Genomic DNA, 20,067 nt, shown 5'->3' with positions numbered 1-20,067 from the left:
AGGCTAAACAACATGCTTCTGAATAACCAACAAATCACAGAAGAAATCAAAAAGAAATCAAAATATGCATAGAAATTAATGAAAATGAAAACACAACAACCCAAAACCTGTGGGACACTATAAAAGCAGTGCTAAGAGGAAAGTTCATAGCAATACAGGCATAACTCAAGAAACAAGAAAAAAGTCAAATAAATAACCTAACTCTACACCTAAAGCAACTAGAAAAGGAAGAAATGGAGAACCCCAGAGTTAGTAGAAGGAAAGAAATCTTAAAAATAAGGGCAGAAATAAATGCAAAAGAAACAAAAGAGACCATAGCAAAAATCAACAAAGCCAAAAGCTGGTTCTTTGAAAGGATAAATAAAATTGACAAACCATTAGCCAGACTCATCAAGAAACAAAGGGAGAAAAATCAAATCAATAAAATTAGAAATGAAAATGGAGAGATCACAACAGACAACACAGAAATACAAAGGATCATAAGAGACTAATATCAGCAATTATATGCCAATAAAATGGACAACGTGGAAGAAATGGACAAATTCTTAGAAAAGTACAACTTTCCAAAACTGAACCAGAAAGAAATAGAAAATCTTAACAAACCCATCACAAGCACAGAAATTGAAACTGTAATCAGAAACCTTCCAGCAAACAAAAACCCAGGTCCAGACGGCTTCACAGCTGAATTCTACCAAAAATTTCGAGAGGAGCTAACACCTATCCTACTCAAACTCTTCCAGAAAATTGCAGAGGAAGGTAAACTTGCAAACTCATTCTATGAGGCCACCATCACCCTAATACCAAAACCTGACAAGGATACCACAAAAAAACAAAACTACAGGCCAATATCACTGATGAACATAGATGCAAAAATCCTCAACAAAATTCTAGCAATCAGAATCCAACAACACATTAAAAAGATCATACACCATGACCAAGTGGGCTTTATCCCAGGGATGCAAGGATTCTTCAATATCTGCAAATCAATCAATGTAATTCACCACATTAACGAATTGAAAAATAAAAGCCATATGATTATCTCAATAGATGCAGAGAAAGCCTTTGACAAAATTCAACATCCATTTATGATAAAAACTCTCCAGAAAGCAGGAATAGAAGGAACATACCTCAACATAATAAAAGCTATCTATGACAAACCCACAGCAAACATTATCCTCAATGGTGAAAAATTGAAAGCATTTCCCCTAAAGTCAGGAACAAGACAAGGGTGCCCACTTTCACTGCTACTATTCAACATAGTTCTGGAAGTTTTGGCCACAGCAATCAGAGCAGAAAAAGAAATAAAAGGAATCCAAATTGGAAAAAAGAAGTAAAACTCTCACTGTTTGCAGGTGACATGATCCTCTACATAGAAAACCCTAAAGATTCCACCAGAAAATTACTAGAGCTACTCAATGAATATAGTAAAGTTGCAGGATATAAAATCAACACACAGAAATCCCTTGCATTCCTATACACGAATAATGAGAAAGTAGAAAAAGAAATTAAGGAAACAATTCCATTCACCATTGCAATGAAAAGAATAAAATACTTAGGAATATATCTACCTAAAGAAACTAAAGACCTATATATTGAAAACTATAAAACACTGATGGAAGAAATCAAAGAGGACACTAATAGATGGAGAAATATACCATGTTCATGGATCAGAAGAATCAATATAGTGAAAATGAGTATACTACCCAAAGCAATCTACAGATTCAATGCAATCCACAGATTCAATGCAATCCGTATCAAGCTACCAGCAGTATTTTTCACAGAACTAGAACAAATAATTTCAAGATTTGTGTGGAAATACAAAAAACCTCGAATAGCCAAAGCAATCTTGAGAAAGAACGATGGAACTGGAAGAATCAACCTGCCTGACTTCAGGCTCTACTACAAAGCCACAGTCATCAAGACAGTATGGTACTGGCACAAAGACAGACATATAGATCAATGGAACAAAATAGAAAGCCCAGAGATAAATCTACACACATATGGGCACCTTATCTTCGACAAAGGAGGCAAGAATATACAATGGAGTAAAGACAATCTCTTTAACAAGTGGTGCTGGGAAAACTGGTCAACCACTTGTAAAAGAATGAAACTAGATCACTTTCTAACACCACACACAAAAATAAACTCAAAATGGATTAAAGATATAAATGTAAGACCAGAAACTATAAAAATCCTAGAGGAGAACATGGACAAAACACTCTCCGACATAAATCACAGCAGGATCCTCTATGATCCACCTCTCAGAATACTGGAAATAAAAGCAAAAATAAACAAATGGGATCTAATTGAAATTAAAAGCTTCTGCACAACAAAGGAAACTATAAGTAAGGTGAAAAGACCGCCTTCTGAATGGGAGAAAATAATAGCAAATGAAGCAACTGACAAACAACTAATCTCAAAAATATACAAGCAACTTATACAGCTCAACTCCAGAAAAATAAACGACCCAATCAAAATATGGGCCAAAGAACTAAATAGACATTTCTCCAAAGAAGACATACGTATGGCTAACAAACACATGAAAAGATGCTCAACATCACTCATTATCAGAGAAATGCAAATCAAGATCACAATCAGGTACCATTTCACACCAGTCAGAATGGCTGCGATCCAAAAGTCTACAAGCAATAAATGCTGGAGAGGATGTGGAGAAAAGGGAACCCTCTTACACTGTTGGTGGGAATGCAAACTAGTACAGCCACTATGGAGAACAGTGTGGAGATTCCTTAAAAAATTGCAAATAGAACTGCCTTATGACCCAGCAATCCCACTTCTGGGCATACACACTGAGGAAACCAGAACTGAAAGAGACACGTGTACCCCAGTGTTCATTGCAGCACTGTTTATAATAGCCAGAACATGGAAACAGCCTAGATGTCCATCAGCAGATGAATGGATAAGAAAACAGTGGTACATATACACAATGGAGTATTACTCAGCCATTAAAAAGAATACATTTGGATCAGTTCTAATGAGATGGATGAAACTCAAGCCTATTATACAGAGTGAAGGAAGCCAGAAAGAAAAACACCAATACAGTATACTGACACATATATATGGAATTTAGAAAGGTGGTAATGATGACCCTGTATGTGAGACAGCAAAAGAGACACAGATGTATAGAACGGACTTTTGGACTGTGAGGGAGAGGGAGAGGGTGGGATGATTTGGGAGAATGGCATTGAAACATGTATACTATCATGTAAGAAACAAAGGGCCAGTCTATGTTTGATACAAGATACAGAATGCTTGGGGCTGGTGCACAGGGATGATCCAGAGAGATGATAGGGGTGGGAGGTGGGAGGGGATTCCGGATTTGGAGCTCGTATACACCCGTGGCTGATTCATGTCAATATATGGCAAAACCAATACAGTACTGTAAGGTAAAATAAAGTAAAAATAAAATTTTAAAAATTAAGGAACTTACTCCAGTTCACACAACTAGTATGTTCTCATAACTATGTAGTCTGGCTCTAATCTTTGCTCAAAATTACTACATAATAATATCATTATTAAATCAGTTAATAAAACAGTTCCCTTCCAGTCACCTTAACCCTAATATCTCATTGAAATACTGACACTATTTACTTCTAATGTACTTTTTTTAAAATATAAATTTATTTTAATTGGAGGTTAATTACTTTACAATACTGTATTGGTTTTGCCATACATCATAAAAGAGAAAACTGATCAGTTACCAAGTTACAGTAACAAGAACTATATTGAACTAGATTCAACATCCTATGATAAATCACATAAAAATACATATAAAAGAATATGAAGAAAATCTGAACCACTTTGCTGTACAGCAGTAATTAACACAAGACTGTAAATCAATTATACTTCAATAAAACATAAATTAAATAAAACATTGCCTCCCCCAAAAGAACTATATTGGAAGAATTAATGTATTGCTATCAATTTTAATTTGTCAATAAAATGATATGTTTATTACATCAACTAGCTCTCCAATATGCTAAATGTGTTAATTATATTCTAATTCACTAAATAACTACATGTTTTAGAGTTATTCTAAGAAAACCCTCAGGTAATCTTAATCCTAAAGTTATGCTAACTCATTACAGTATTATGGCCAACTAAAAAGCTGCTAACTGCACAGTCCAAATCACATTAAAACCAAAAAACAAAAGTGTATACAAGTTAACATACAAGCAATAAACTATTGCTTATATAAAAACAAGTGAAAATAAAAACGTCTCATGTCAGCTAGTGATTCTGGAAGCAGTGGCACTTTATAGGGAATCAGATTTCAGAGTATTTCAGAGTCCCTGATACCATGAAAATATTGTGAGGCCTATGCACCAGAAGTCATCTTCTATATCCTCTTCATTAGCATTTTCCCAAGTAATCCCAAGAAAACGTTACTCAAATACTGACTTTAAATCGCACCACATTTTAGAGACAATAAATCCCCACTCTAACAGAAAATAGAAATAGAAAAAAAATTCAATGAATATTCTTTCACAATTCATGTCCTTCATTAATTATTTTGAGAGAAAATGCACTTAGCAAAGGCAGAATAAAGCCAAACTTTTAATATTTTAATAAGCTTATTAAATTACCTTAGATCTCTCATTTATATCTGATATCTATCCTACTGAGGAATGACTATCCTACTCCATCTACACATCTATATTTTATGGCTCTTGGCATTCTACAATGTAACACCCAGAACCCTTATAATAGTATCAAAACCTTTTAAAACTGAGTATCAAAGCCTCATGTTGTTATTGCTGTTGTTTCATCTCCAAGTTGCATACAATTCTTTGTGACCCCATGGACTGTAGCCCACCAGGTTCCTCTTGTCCATGGATTCTTCAAGCAAGAATACTGTAGTGGGTTGCCATTTCCTTTTCTGAAATCCTCATAATCCTCATTTATTTTAAATTGTACTACACTAAGGGAGCTAAATTATCCTTTTCCCTTAAGTCTCCCTATTCAATTCTGCCTTCCTTTCCTCAAGATTACCCAAATCGAAGATACACGATCAGGTGGCAACATTTCAGCATAAAGTACAGTACAGATCCTTTAATGCTTCATCACAGACACTTCATTATACCAATAAACTGTTACAATTTTCAAGAAAATACTCAGTGCTGTACTTCATAAGACTATAAGCACATTTTATACTTAATTTGAGCTAAAAAATGCACATCATAGCTGAAAAGGTTTCCATTTTTCAGACAACTAAAATTGGAAGATCGGGGAGAGACAGGATGGCAGAGGAGTAGGTGGATGTGGAGTACATCTCTTTCCACAAATGCACCAGGAATATACCTTAAGATGCAGAAGATCTCTCAAAACATCACTGAGAGTGGGCAGGAGTCCCTGAACACAGGTAAGAAATATATAGATCAGTGCAAAACTTAGTATGACAAAGGAGGGAAGGGCAAAAGAGGAGAGTGAACAGGACTGGACCTGCACCCAGAGGTGAGGGAACAGAAGCAGGGGTCAGATCCCCACATGGGGGCAACTGTTTGAGACAGAGGAGAAGCATTTGAGGCTGTTGGAAAGTGAAGCAGCTGATCTGTGACAGTCAGAATGGAGAACCACACAGACTATCCTTGGTGCAGCTCTACACACTCTGGACAGGAACACAAGTCCCCTGGAATGCACAGTGGCTAGGAGCTGGACTATATGGATTGGAGAGCAATCCCAGGGTGAAGTCTACTGTTGACTGTGGAAAGATGGCCCAAAGGGACATGAGGGAGGAGACTGTGCTGGGGAATGCCTTTGGAGGAAAACCAAGCAGCCACGGGGGCAAGGTGATACTGCTGACTCACACAAGGGGGTGGAGCCATCACTGTAGCCTCTCTCTCCCCACATCACTCCAGAACTGGCAGCTGACTAAGAGAGAAAGACATCAGAGAGGGTAGCCCTTTAAATGCCTGATGCACTGAGCAATAGAGAAGGACCCCCACCAGAGAGGTCATTTGAATACCAGCTGCCAGAAGCTAGAAAAAGACGCTAATAGTCCCATAACTTCTGCACCTGAGGCAGCCAGCATACCTGCACACTTGACACCACCAGAGTCTGTCCTGCAATCCAAGCAGCAATACAACTCCACACTCAAATCTTCAGTGGGGCAGAGCTGCCAGAGGCTAGAAAAAATACTAATAACACAGCATCTCCTATACCAATGGCCACCGGCTCCCCTGTGTACCTGGCACTGTGAGGGTCCCCATGATCCAAGCAGCTGTGCCACCTCCATGCTTGATCCCACTGAGACAGAGATGCCAGAGGCTAGAAAAAAACCCTAAGGGTACTATATTTCATGCTCCCTTGGCCACTGCCTCCCCTGCATACGTGGTGCTGCCAGAGTCTCTGTGATCCAAGCAGCTGCTCCACACCCAGCCCTCACTAGGGCAGACCCAAGTCCTCCAGAGAAGCCTCAGGAGCAAACTCCTGTGGATGACCCACATGCAGAGGTGGGTGGGGATAAAACCACAATTGAAACCCAGGGGCAGTGTGGCTAAGGAGGAGGGCTGAAAATCTTCCCAAAACCTGTACAAGATGCAGATTAAATCCACATGATTAATTTAGGCAGAGTGTCTATGGAATATTTAAAAGAACAATGAGAGTTCCCACAAAAGAAAACACACTAACTCTGGCAGCTGCGGACATTGGAAGCAAAAATATGCAAGATTAGGACCAGATTAGAGTCTGAGCTGTCCCCACAATAGGTCAAGAGACTAGGCCCATATTGGAGGACATCCTAGGGAGGTGAAGATGGACTGTGACTCAGGGTGAGGTAAAGGACATGGACAGCTCAGATACAAGAAAAACATTTATTATTATGCTTATATTTTGATTTGTTCTGTATTTTTTTTTTTCTCTGATGCTGTGCTTGTTGATTTTATTACTACTATGAACTCTATTTAAGCTTTTGAAAGTTTTTTAATCACACTTTTTATGTCCTTATATATTTTTACTGCTGTGTTGTCTTTTTGAGGTCCTGTTGGTGGCGGGGGGGCGGGGGGGGAGTTCTGTCTTTTTAAAACTTTTTGTTTCGTTGGTTTTGGTTTTTTGTTTTTCTTATTGTTCTTTACTTGCTGTAGTTTTCTTTAACACATATAAATCTTTTATATGTACTTCTATTTAACTTTGTTTTCCTATTTTTTTTTCTATTCTTGATTTTCTCTTTTTTTCCCACCATGTTTGTTATTTTGTTTTCTCTGCTTTATTCTCTAGTTGGCACTCTGCATTACTTTCATTTTCTGGTTTGTGCTTTAGTTAGTTTTGTTTTTAATTGAGCAATATCATTTTTGGTTTCCTTTGCTCACCAGGTCACTATCTTGTACGTTCTTTTCTTTGAACTGCTTTGGTTTTGCTCGTGTATGTGTATGGGTATGTGTTTATGCTCCTTGGTTTTGTTCCTATTTGTCTGATTTTGTGTTTACTATTTGTCCTGGTTTGCTTTTGTTTCTTGTTTTGTTTTGTATTTTTGTATGTTTGTTTTAATCCCTTTTAATTCCATAACAAATGGCTTTTGTAATAATAATAAATGTTTTTCTCTTATCTCAGCTGTCAGTGTTCTTTCCCTCACTATGAGTCACAGTCCCCGTCTGCCTCCCTAGGATGTCCTCCAATAGTGGCCTGTCTCTTGACCTATTGTAGAGACAGCTCAGACTCTAATCTGGCCCTACTTCTGCATGTTTTTGCCTCCAATGTCCACAGCTGCCAGAGTTAGTGTGTTTTCTTTTGTGGGAACTCTCATTGTCCTTTTATATATTTCATAGACACAGAGTCTGTCTAATTAATCATGTGGATTTAATCTGCATCTTGTACAGCTGTTGGGAAGATATCAGATACCAGGCCTGAGTCTTTGGAGTAGGAGCGCTTAGTCCAGGACACTAGACGGCCAGAGAATTCTTGACTCCATGGAGTATTAATTAGTGATAACTACCACAAAGGCCTCCACGTGTATCCAAGACCAAGAATCACTCCCCTGCTGGCAACACCCAGTGCAGGACCCTTCACCCAGACAAAAAAACAACAAAAAAACACAAAGCCAATCATCCTCAGAAAGGCTTCCCAAAGACATATGAAAACATAGCACTCACACACCCCTGCCCATCAGAGGAAAAAATAAATAAATAAACCTCAACTTCTCCCACCAGAACACAGGCACAAGACCCTCCCAACACGAAATCTACACAAACCACTGGATGAACCTCGCCCATTGAAGGCAGCAACCAAAAGCAATAAGGAATGTGACCCTAAAGACTGGGAAAAGGAGACCTCAAACACAGTAACTTAGAAAAATGAAAAGAGAAATATTTTGCAAAAGAAATACAAGGTAAAAACTCACAAGATCAAATAAATGAAGAGGAAAAAGGCAAACTATCTGATAAAGAATTCAGAGTAAAGATAGTAAAGATGATCCAAAACTTTGAAAATAGAATGGAGAAAATGCAATAATCAATTAACACATTTAACAAGGAAAGAAAAGAAATCAAGAATAAACAGGTGAACAATACAACTACTAAAATTAAAAATACTCTAGAAGGAATCAATACCAGAATAACTGAGGCAGAAAAATGAAAAAGTAAGCTGGAAGACAAAATGGTGGGTAGAACTGCTGAAGAGCAAAATAAATGAAAGAAAATGAAAAGAAGATAGTCTCAGAAACTCCTGGAACAATATTAAATTGAATTGCATTCAAATTAAAGGGGTCCCAGAAGAAGAATAGAAAAAGAAAGGGCATGAAAAAATTCTTGAAGAGATTAGAGTCAAAAACTTCCCTATCATGGAAAAGGAAATAGTCAATCAAATCCAAGAGGCACAAACAGTCCCATATATGATAAACCCAAAAAGAAACACTCCAAGGCACATACTAATCAAACTAAGATTAAACAAAAAGAAAGAATACTAAAAGAAGCATGAGAAAAGCAACAAACAAGGGAAACTCCATGTGATTAACAGCTGATCTTTCAGCAGAAACTCTGAAGGCCAGAAGGGAATGGCAGGATATATTTAAAGTACTGAAAAGGAAAAATCTGCATCCAAGATTACTCTAACTGGCAAGGATCTCATTCAAAATTGATGGAGAAAACAAAAGCTTTACAGACAAGCAAAAGTTAAAAGAATTTAGCACCACCAAACCAGCATTACAACAAATGTTAAAGGGAATTCCATAGGCAAGATATACAAGAGAAGGAAAAGATCTACAAAAATAAACCCAAAACTATTAAGAACAAGCTAACAGAAGCATATGTATCTATAATTTCTTAAAGTGTAAACTGATTAATTTAGTCACCCAGAGCCAGACATTCTGAAGTGTGAACTCAAGCAGGCCTTAAGAAGCACTGCTGTTAATAAAGCTAGTGGCTGCAATGAAATCCAAACAAAACTATTCAAACCCCTAAAAGATGATGCCATCAAAGTTTTGCAATCATTATGTCAACAAATAATGCTGGAAGACTCAGCAGTGGCCACAGGATTGAAAGAGATCAATCCTCATCCCAGTTCCCAAGAAGGATAGTACCAAAGAATGTGCTAATCATCGGACAACTGCACTCATCTCCCATGCTAGTAAAGTCATGATTAAACTCTTGCATGCTAGGCTTCAGCATTACGTAAACCAAGAATTTCCAGATGTCCAAGCTGTTTTAGAAAAGGAAGAGGAACTAGAGATCAAATTGCCAACATTCACTGGCTTATAGAGCAAGCAAGGGAATTTCAGAAAAACATCTGTTTCATCAACTGCAGTAAAGCCTTTGTGTGGATCATGACAAACTGTGGAAAGATCTTAGAGAGATGGAAATACTAGACCATCTCACTTGTGTTCTGAGAGACCTGTATATGGGTCAAGAACCAAAAGTCAGAACCCTATATGGAACAACTGACTGGTTCAGGATTTAGAAAAGAGTACGACAGAGCTGTCTTCTGTCACCCTGTTTGTTTAACCTATATGCTGACCACATAACCAGAAATGCTGGGCTGGATGAGTTATAAGCTGGAATCAAGACAGGTGGAAGAAACATCAACAACCTCAGATATGTGGATGATACTACTGTAATGACAGAAAGTGAAGAGGAACTAAAGAGCCTCTTGATGAGGGTGAAGGAGGAGAGTGAAAGAGCCAGCTTAAAACTAAATATTAAAAAAAACTAAGATCATGGCATACAGTCCCATTCCTGCACGTCAAACATAAGGGGAAAGGTGGAAGTAGTGTCCGATTTCCTCTTCTTGGGCTCCAAAATCACTGTGGACAGTGACTGCAGCCATGAAATTAGAAGATGACTGCTTCTTGGAAGGAAAGCAACAACAAACCTAGACAGTGTGTTAAAAAGCAGAGACATCACTCTGCTGACAAAGTCCATAGAGTCAAGGCTATGGTCTTCCCAGTGGTCACATGTGGTTGGGAGAGCTGGACCATAAAGAAGGCAGAATACCAAAGAATTGATGTCTTCTAACTGAAGTGCTGGAGATGACTTCTGAAAGTCCCTTGGACAGAAAGAGATCAAACCAGTCAATCTTCAGGGAGATCAACCCTGGATATTCACTGGAAGGACTGATTCTAAAGCTGTAGCTCTGGTATTTTGGTCATATGATGTGAACAGCTGACTCACTGGAAAAGTCCCTGATGCTGGGAAAAATTGAGGGCAAAGGAGAGGAGGGCATCAGAGGATCAGATGGCTTGATAGCATCACCAATGCAATGAACATGAACTTGGGCAAACTCCAGGAGATGGTGAGGGACAGGGAGGCCTGGCATGCCACAGTACTTGGGGTCACAAAGAGTTGGACATGACTGAACAACAATAACAACAAATTGGTTAAACACGCCAACCAAAAGACACAGACTGGCTGAACTGATACAAAAAAAAAAAAAAAAAGACCCATATATGTGCTGTCTAAAGAGACTCACTTCAGACCTAGAGACACATACAGACTGAAGGTGAGAAGATGGAAAGAGATACTCCATGCACATGGAAATCAAAAGAAAGCTGGAGTAGTAATTCTCATATTGGACAAAATAGACCTTAAAAGAAAGAATACTATAAGAGATAAGGAAGAACACTACATACTGATCAAGAGATGAACCCAGAAGATATAACAATTGTAAATATTTATGCACTCAATATAGGAGCACCTTGATATATAAGGCAAACACTAACATACATAAAAGGGGAAACTGACAGTAACACAACAAAAGCAGGGGACTTTAACACCCCACTTGCACCAATGGACAGATCATCAAAACAGAAAATTAATGACATACAAGCCTTAAACGTCACACTATAACAGATGGACCTCATTGATACTTCAGGACATTCCATCCAAATGAAGAATACATTTTCTTCTCAAATGAAAATGGAACATTCTCCAGAATAGACCACTTCTTGGGTCACAAATCAAGCTTCATTAAATTTAAGAAAATTGAAATCATAACAAGCATCTATTCAGACCACAATATTGTGAGACTAGATATCAATTACAGGATTAAAAAAAACTGTAAAAAACAAAAAAACATCGAGATTAAACAATATGCTTCAAAATAATGAACAGGTTACTGAAGAAATAAAAAGGAAAATCAAAAAATTATTAGAAACAAATGACAAAGAAAACATGATGACTCAAAGCCTATGGGATGCAAAAAAAAAAAAGCAGTTCTAAGAAAGAAACTTATAGAAATACAATTTTACCTCAGGAAGTAAGAAAAACATCAAATAGAGAACCTAACTTTACACCTAAAACAACTGGAAAAAGAAAAACAAAAAAATCCCCAAAGTTAGTAGAAGGAAATAAATCATAAAGATCAGAGCTGAAATAAATGAAAAATGAAGGAAACAAGATTAATAAAACTAAAAGCTGGCTCTTTAAGAAGATAAATAAAACTGACAAACCATTAGCCAGACTTATCATTAAAAAAGAGAGAGGAAACAAATCAACAAAATTAGATGAAATAGGTGAGGTTACAACAGAAAATGCAGAAATAAAAAGGATCAAAAGAGACTATTAGGAGCAACTATATGCCAATAAAATGGACAATCTGAAAGAAATGGACAGACTCTTAGAAAAGTTCAACCTTCCAAGAGTGAACCAGGAAGAAATAGAAACTATGAACAAGCCAATCACAAGTACTGAAGTCAAAACTATAATGAAAAATCTGCCTCCCACCAAAAAAAAAAAAAAAAAAAAAGCCCAGATGGCTTCACAGGTGAACTCTATCAAACACTTTGAGAAGAGTTGATGCCTATGCTTCTGAAATTCTTCTGAGAATTTGAGAGAAAGGAACACTTCCAAACTCATTCTATAAAGACACCATCACCCTGATACCCAAAACAGACGAAGACATCACACACACACAAAATTATAGGTCAATATTACTGATGAACAGAGGTGCAAAAGTTCTCAACAAAATTCTAGCAAACAGAACTCAACAACACCTTAAAAAGATCTTACACTATTATGAAGTTGGGTTTATCCCAGGGATGCAAGGATTCTTCAACATAAGTAAATGAATCACTGTGATACACCATATTAACAAATTAAAAGATAAAATCACATGACCATTTCAATCAGAACTACCAGCTGGGGCAATCCGAGAAGAAAAATAAATAAAAGGAATCCATATTGGAAAAGAAGAAAAACTCTCACTGTTTACAGACTACATGATACTATGTATAGAAAACTGTGAAGATACTGTCATAAAACTACTAGAACTAATTTTGGGGCTTCCCTGGTGGCTCAGCTGGTGAAGAATTCACCTGCAATGCAGGAGACCCCAGTTTGATCCCTCAGTTGGGAAGATCGCCCCACTCTAGTATCCTTGGGCTTCTCTGGTGGCTCAGATGGTAAAGAATCTACCTGCAAGGTGGGAGACCTGGGTTCGATCCCTGAATTGGGAAGATCCCCTGGAGAAGGGAAAGGCTACCTACTCCAGTATTCTTGCCTAGACAATTCCATAGACAGAAGAGCATGGTAGGCTACAGTCCATGTGGTCGCAAAGAGTCAGATACAACTGAGCAACTTTACTCACTTCACTAATCAGTGAATTTAGTAAAGTCTCAGGATACAAAATCAATACACAGAAATCACTTGCATTCCTATACACTAACAACAAAAATCAGAAAGAGAAATTAAGGAATCAATCCTATTTACCACTGTGCAAAAAGAATAAAATATCTAGGAATAAACCTACATAAAGAGACAAAAGCTGTACACAGAAAACTATGACACTGATGAAAGAAATCAAAGATGACATAAACAGATGGAGAGATATTCCATGTTCCTGGGTTGGAAGAAGTAATATTATAAAAATGATGATACTACCCAATGCAACCTACAAATTCAATGCAATCCCTATCAAATTACAAATGGCATTTTTCACATAACTAGAACAAAACATTTCACAATTTGTATGGAAAAACAAAAGACCATGAATAGCCAAAGAAATCTTGAGAAAGAAGGATGGAAATGGAAGAATCATTCTTTGACTTCAGACTACACTACAAAGCTATAGTCATTAAGACAATATGATACTGGCACAAAAACAGAAACAAAGACCAATGAAACAAGATAGAAAACCCACAGATAAACCCACACACCTATGGGAAACTTATCTTTAACAAAAGAAGCAATAATATACAATGAAGAAAAGATTATCTCTTCAATAAGTGGTGCTGGAAAAACTGGACAGCTATGTGGTAAGAGAATGAAATTAGAACACTTTTTAACACCAAACAGAAAAATAAACTCAAAATGGATTAAAGACTTAAGTGCAAGACTAGAAACTAAAAAACTCTTAGAGGAAAATATGGGCAAAATATTCTATGATATAAATCACAGAAAGATTCTCTATGATGCATCTCCTACAGTAATGGAAATAAAAACAAAAATAGATAAGTGGGACCTAATTAAACTTAAGAGCTTTGGCAGAGTCATGAAAACTATAAACAAGATGAAAAGATATGAGAGAAAGGCAAAAGACAATAATAATGGTAGAAAATAATAGCAAATGAAATAACTGACAAAGGATTAATCTCCAAAATACAGAAGCAGCTCATGGTGGGCTGCAGTCAATGGGGTTGCGAAGAGTCAGACAGGACTGAGCGACTTCGCTTTCACTTTTCACTTTCATGCGTTGGAGAAGGAAATGGCAACCCACTCTTGCCTAGAGAATCCCAAGGACAGTGGAGCCTGGTGGGCTGCCATCTGTGTGGTCGCACAGAGACGAACATAACTGAAGCAACTTAGCAGCAGCAGCAGCATGCAACTCAATACCAGACCAACAAACAATCTGATGAAAAAGGGCACAGAAGACCTCAACAGACATCTCTCCAAAGAAGACATACAGATGGCTAATAAACACATCAAAAGATGTTCAACATTGTTCATTATTAGAGAAATTCAAATCAAAACTATAATGAGGTATCACCTCATGCAAGTCAAAATGGCCATCATCAAAAAAATCTGCAAACAATAAATGCTGGCGAGGGTGTGGAGAGAAGGCAACCCGCCTGCATTGTTAGTGGGAATGTAAATTGGCACAACCACTATGGAAAACAGTATAGAGACTCCTTAAAAAACTAGGAATAAAACTATCATATGATCCATTAATCCCACTATTGGGCATATACCCTGAGAAAAGCAAAATCAAAAAAGACACATGAACCCCAATGTTCATTGCAGCACTATTTACAATAGCTAGAACATGGAAGCAACCTAGATGTCCATTGACAGATGAAAGGATATAGAAGCTATAGTATATAAACACAATGGAATATTACTCAGCCATGAAAAGGAATGCATTTGAGTCCATTCTAATGAGGTGGATGAACTTAGAACCTATTATACAAAGTGAACTAAGTCAGAAAGGAGAAGGTAATGGCACCCCACTCCAGTAATCTTGCCTGGAAAATCCCATGGATGGAGGAGCCTGATAGGCTGTAGTCCATGGGGTCACAAAGAGTCGGACACTTACTGAGCAACTTCACTTTCACTTTTCACTTTCATGCATTGGAGAAGGAAATGGCAACCCACTCCAGTGTTCTTGCCTGAAGAATCCCAGGGATGGTAGAGCCTGGTGGGCTGCCATCTGTCGGGTCGCACAGAGTCGGACACAACTGAAGCGACTTAACAGTAGCAGCAAGTCAGAAAAACAAACATCATATATTAATGCATATATATGGAATCTAGGTAGATGGTACTAATGAACCTATTTGCAGGGCATCAATGGAGACACAGACATGTGGACTTGTGGACAGGGTAAGGGGAAAGGAGAGAGTTGGACAGATGGGGAGAGTAGCATGGAAACACACACTACCACACGTAAAATAGATACCTGGTGGGAATTTGCTGTACAACTCAGGAACTCAGACTGGGTTCTCTGACAACCTAGAGAGGTGGCATGGGGTGAGAGGTGGGAGGAGGTTGAAGAGGGAGAGAACATGTATACCTATGGCTGATTCATGTTGATGTATGGCAGTAACCGAGACAATAATATAAAGCAATTATCCTTCAATCAAAAACAAATTTAGTGAAAAGTAAATAAAATCATATAACTTGTCATGCAAATTATTTACTAAATAAACAATACTTTTAAGACTTCTAAAAGCCTCCAGTAGGGAGGGCATTGTTCACAACTATCTCTCTTTAAATATCCTTTTACAGAGTTTAAAGCCTCTTTAGATGACTTTATTATATCACAGTGAATACCAGAGTATCAAAATAAGGACTAGTCTGTATAGTATCCCTAATTTATAAATAATGAGACAATATAACAAAAACTAGCTTCTAAGTCAACAAAGGAAAATCAATGGCAAAAATGTTGATGTCTAGAAATAGTTCTTTCCCATTACTGAGGGTATAAACCACTCTGGAATGGGCACATTTCCAGGGAGTCCTAGGGAAGAAGCAATGGAAAAGTGAATGACAGAGGTGTAACTGGTCCTCTACAACGATCTTTCTCCTTCTCTTCAGGTTTCTCTTTTTATACCATGGCAGTCACTAATCTCAAACTTTAACCTGAAGAGCAAGTAAATGGTCAAACTAGAGTTTATACCAAGTCAATAGAGATGGTCATTTTGAAAGGACAAAAAAATTGCTACTCTGATCATATTTTCTGACATATGACTTTAAACGTTTATTATGACATGTGAAATATAAGCAACATTCATATGAGTGAACAAACACAATTCTAGTCTCTACCATGTGTGTGTATTCATTGCTCAGTCTTGTCTGACTCTTTGCAACCCCATGGACTATAGCCTGCCAGGCTCCTCTGTCCATGGAATTCTCTAGGCAAGAATACAGGAGTGGGTTGCCATGCCTTTCTCCAGGGGATCTTCCTGCCCCAGAGATCAAACCTGGGTTGTTATCTGGTTGTACCAGGTAACAACATTTTTCTTTAGTTGAAACTCTCTTTCTCCATGTTAAACTCTCCAACTCAAAACAGGTTCATTTTCTTTATGGTATTTTTCTTTCCAACGAGTTAATCAGTTCTTACCTTTGCATAATCATTGTACAAGAGACTTTAAATGCAATTTTTTAAAAAGGTAAGATCTAAGCAAACCAAGATTAACCCATACTTCAGTGACTTGTTAAAAATAAAGCTTTCATTGACTACGACTAGTAAAGCTGCTATCTTTGTCTTTAGTCTATATTTCAAGAATTATGAAAGGACATTATTCAAGAGAACAGCTACAGCTTAGGCACATGCCATCATCTAGTGAACAGTCATCTACAAGATTGTGCTTCATGCATTTTGAGAACTACCCATCATTGCTTACAGGGAAAAAAATCAGACTTAATATCTCTGTTTTAGAAAAACCTAATGGTAATGAAAATCTAAACACTGTTACACAGCCCTCTTCTAAATTATACTTACTTATTTAAAAACTACTCCTTGCAATACCATCAGGCAGCATACTTCCTATATTGTTTTCACTCACTAACTTGATCTACCTCATGGCAACTTCTGAAAGGCAACTAACCTGAGTTAGGCCTACAGTATCACCTGTGTGTGTGTGCTCAGTCACTTCAGTCACGTGTGACTTTTTGCAACTCTATGGACTGTAGGTCCAGAGAAGGCAATGGCACCCCACTCCAGAACTCTTGCCTGGAAAATCCCATGGATAAAGGAGCCTGGTAGGCTGCAGTCCATGGGGTCGCTAAGAGTCAGACACGACTGAGTGACTTCACTTTCACTTTTCACTTTCACTCCGGACTGTAGGCCCGGAGAAGGAAATGGCAACCCACTCCAGTGTTCTTGCCTGGAGAATCCCAGGGACACGGGAGCCTGGTGGGCTGCCATCTATGGGGTTGCACAGAGTTGGACATGACTGAAGTGACTTAGCAGCAGCAGCATGGACTGCAGCCCACCAGGAGGGTTACCATGCCCTCTTCCAGGGGATCTTCCAGGCCAGGGATCAAGCCTGCATCTCTTATGCCTTCTGCATTGGCAGGCGGGTTCTTTACCACTAGTGCCACCTAGGAAGCCCCAACAGAGTCACCTAGTGGTGACACTGGTGATTATTGCAACAAATTATCTAACTAAAATTTCTTATAGGAATTGTGTACACTTATGTGCAAGTTATAGTTAGAAAGAGTCTTTAGTAATTCTTACATACTCTTCATCCTGTACACCTTTTACTCCTTCTAATAGCAATTCTCAAAGTGGGGAGCATAAGGAAAGGAAAGGAGATGTGAGGTTCAGGCAATCGTTTAGAATTGGCAAGTAAAGAACAATTTTTCAATAGAATAAACATCGCTTGGCCAAGATTCTGATGCATTCCTCATAGTGGGACACCATCTCACCCCATTCATTCAAAAAGGATGGTACGGGGAGGGAGGAGGGAAGAGGGGCTTAGGATGGGGAACACGTGTATACCTATGGTGGATTCATGTTGACGTATGGCAAAACCAATACAATATTGTAAAGTAATTAACCTCCAATTTATTAATTGGAGGTTAATTACTTTACAATATTAATAAATAAATACAATTACTTTATAATATTAATAAATAAATAAATTTATATTTTAAAAATCACAATGCATCCAAAGTAATTGATATTGCTTATGAGAGAGTCCTAGGAAATACAGAATCAGAAAACTATAAACAGTTCTTGGGTGATACCCAACCCCCTCCCACTCTCAACCCTTATCTTTTCCAATAATAATGTTTGTCTGGGTAGCATTTCACCCATGCAGTTGCACTAAGATTGACATAAGTAAATCTTTGGCCTTCCTTTTCACTGCCCAATACTGTCTTGGACAAGCCACTTAGAACTCTATGCCTCCCTCACAAAAGTTTCATATTCTTATTATAATATTCTATGTTTAAGAAAGTTACTCAGGAAGAAAATGTAGTCAGTGTGTAGCTGTAGTCCCAGTTTGAGTGTTAAAGCTAGGTTTGCCTCTAATATGTTTAGAAGACTCTGGTAAACTCATGAGCTGAGGTCACTTGAAATCTGTTTGTAGGAGGAACTCAGATGTCTCCAAGGAAAGCACTTACCCTAAAAGGAAAGAAAGGGAAGCAAGTTTTCCCTAGTCTCCAAAATCTGATTCTGAAAGAGAGGTGATTCTGAGTTTTGTATGGAGTCAGTCACTAAGATTTGTTTTTCCCCACTACCACTCCCAACAACTCCAAGGATTTCTGTCTGAGTCATAAGGCAAAAAGACAATGCAAAAAATACTGAAAGAGGTTTATTTCCCCCCCAAAAAAACTCTGTAAGATATTAGAGCAAAAGGTATTCCTGCTATGTTATCTACTTTGCATATAATAAAATGTAGCTCTCACACACCAAGAACTTCAGATCACAAGACAGTACATCTCACTTACGGTACCTTATGGCCGCATGAATCAGTGCAGTATAAGAGTAATCCTTATCATGGTGGGAACTTCTAAAAACAGCCCTCTGTCATAAATATTAGTATTTTCAAGATAGACACTCCTCAACAAGTAGGACACAGAGACTTCCATAGATGACCTGCTTTACTGCCTTTGAGTTGCAGAGCCTACTATGAGTACATGTGAACCACCCTCCAGCACCAACCAGGCTTTCCAGAAATAGTGAAATAAATAAGAATAAAGCAAAGGCTTTGAGAAAAGAGGAAGATCTCCAGTTTCAACTGAGAGTTAGAGCCAGAGAAATATGGATTATAGGAGGCTAATAATACTAACATATGAATATCTGGAAAAGTATACCTGGAATGTGTTTTTAATGCAATATTTTCCAATCTCTGAGTAAATGGCATGCAGGTAATTTTCATTTAAACATCATCAGAAGTATTGAAATTAAATCACTTAAAGACAAGGTCTTGGTCTCAGTTCACCAGAGTCTTCAAATCTCTCTTTAGTGAAACTGAAACACTCTTTTCCTTTCCTCTCCTCCCCTCACTCATTCTCTCTCAATCTTATAAATATATAGTTACTATACCGAGTACATTAGCAGTACACTGAAGAATTCCTGAGACCTCTTCAATGTCCTCTTTGTTGGAATGGTCTGCATAGGAGCATCTGTTAGAGATATTGTAGAAATTCTTTTCTGTATCCCTATAACTAAGAAGAAAACAAAATTAGCATATGGAGAAATTTTTCAAAACCTCTGCAAATGCATTCCTATATATACACATAAGCATACGTAGTTTATACTCTTGGCTTGATAATATTTGAAAATCACTGAAACTTTAAAACATAATATCTGGCATAACCCACCAGTAATATCAGCATAAGGAATATGGACCTGGAACCTGAAGCAATTATTAATAAGAAAACAACATGTAAAAAAAATGGTGAGAACCCGAAAATATATCAGATTGTATAGCTAATGTTTCTTTACTTGAGTCCTCTGCAGACACTGGCAATTTGTTTCTACAATGAATTTTCCTGGAAAAAGAATAATTAACCGTGATAATTTGCATTGGCACTAACTGAGTTGAAAGTAAACACATCTTAACTTCTATCACAGTCAAGAAGATAGAAGTATGGTGCATGGATAACAAGCAAACAAAGTGTTCGGTCTCTGACAGAATTTGAATCACAGTCTTACCTTTATCTGTGAGACTTTGGGCAA

The 20,067-nt window shown here is 37.7% G+C and overlaps 1 protein-coding gene across 1 annotated transcript in view; it reads right to left on the bottom strand.

The window, feature by feature from the left end:
* The window catches only part of GUCY1A2 (guanylate cyclase 1 soluble subunit alpha 2), a 485,319-nt gene that overhangs the window by 380,034 nt on the left and 85,218 nt on the right, over nt 1–20,067 (bottom strand). The window contains exon 3 of the mRNA XM_060399261.1: nt 19,432–19,553. Within this exon, the coding sequence (XP_060255244.1) occupies nt 19,432–19,553 (122 nt within the window). The remainder of the gene's footprint in view (nt 1–19,431; nt 19,554–20,067) is intronic.

The sequence above is a fragment of the Ovis aries genome, chromosome 15 (genome assembly GCF_016772045.2).
Source record: "Ovis aries strain OAR_USU_Benz2616 breed Rambouillet chromosome 15, ARS-UI_Ramb_v3.0, whole genome shotgun sequence".
Classification (NCBI taxonomy): domain Eukaryota; kingdom Metazoa; phylum Chordata; class Mammalia; order Artiodactyla; family Bovidae; genus Ovis; species Ovis aries.
This window is presented reverse-complemented; position numbering and strand designations above follow the sequence as displayed.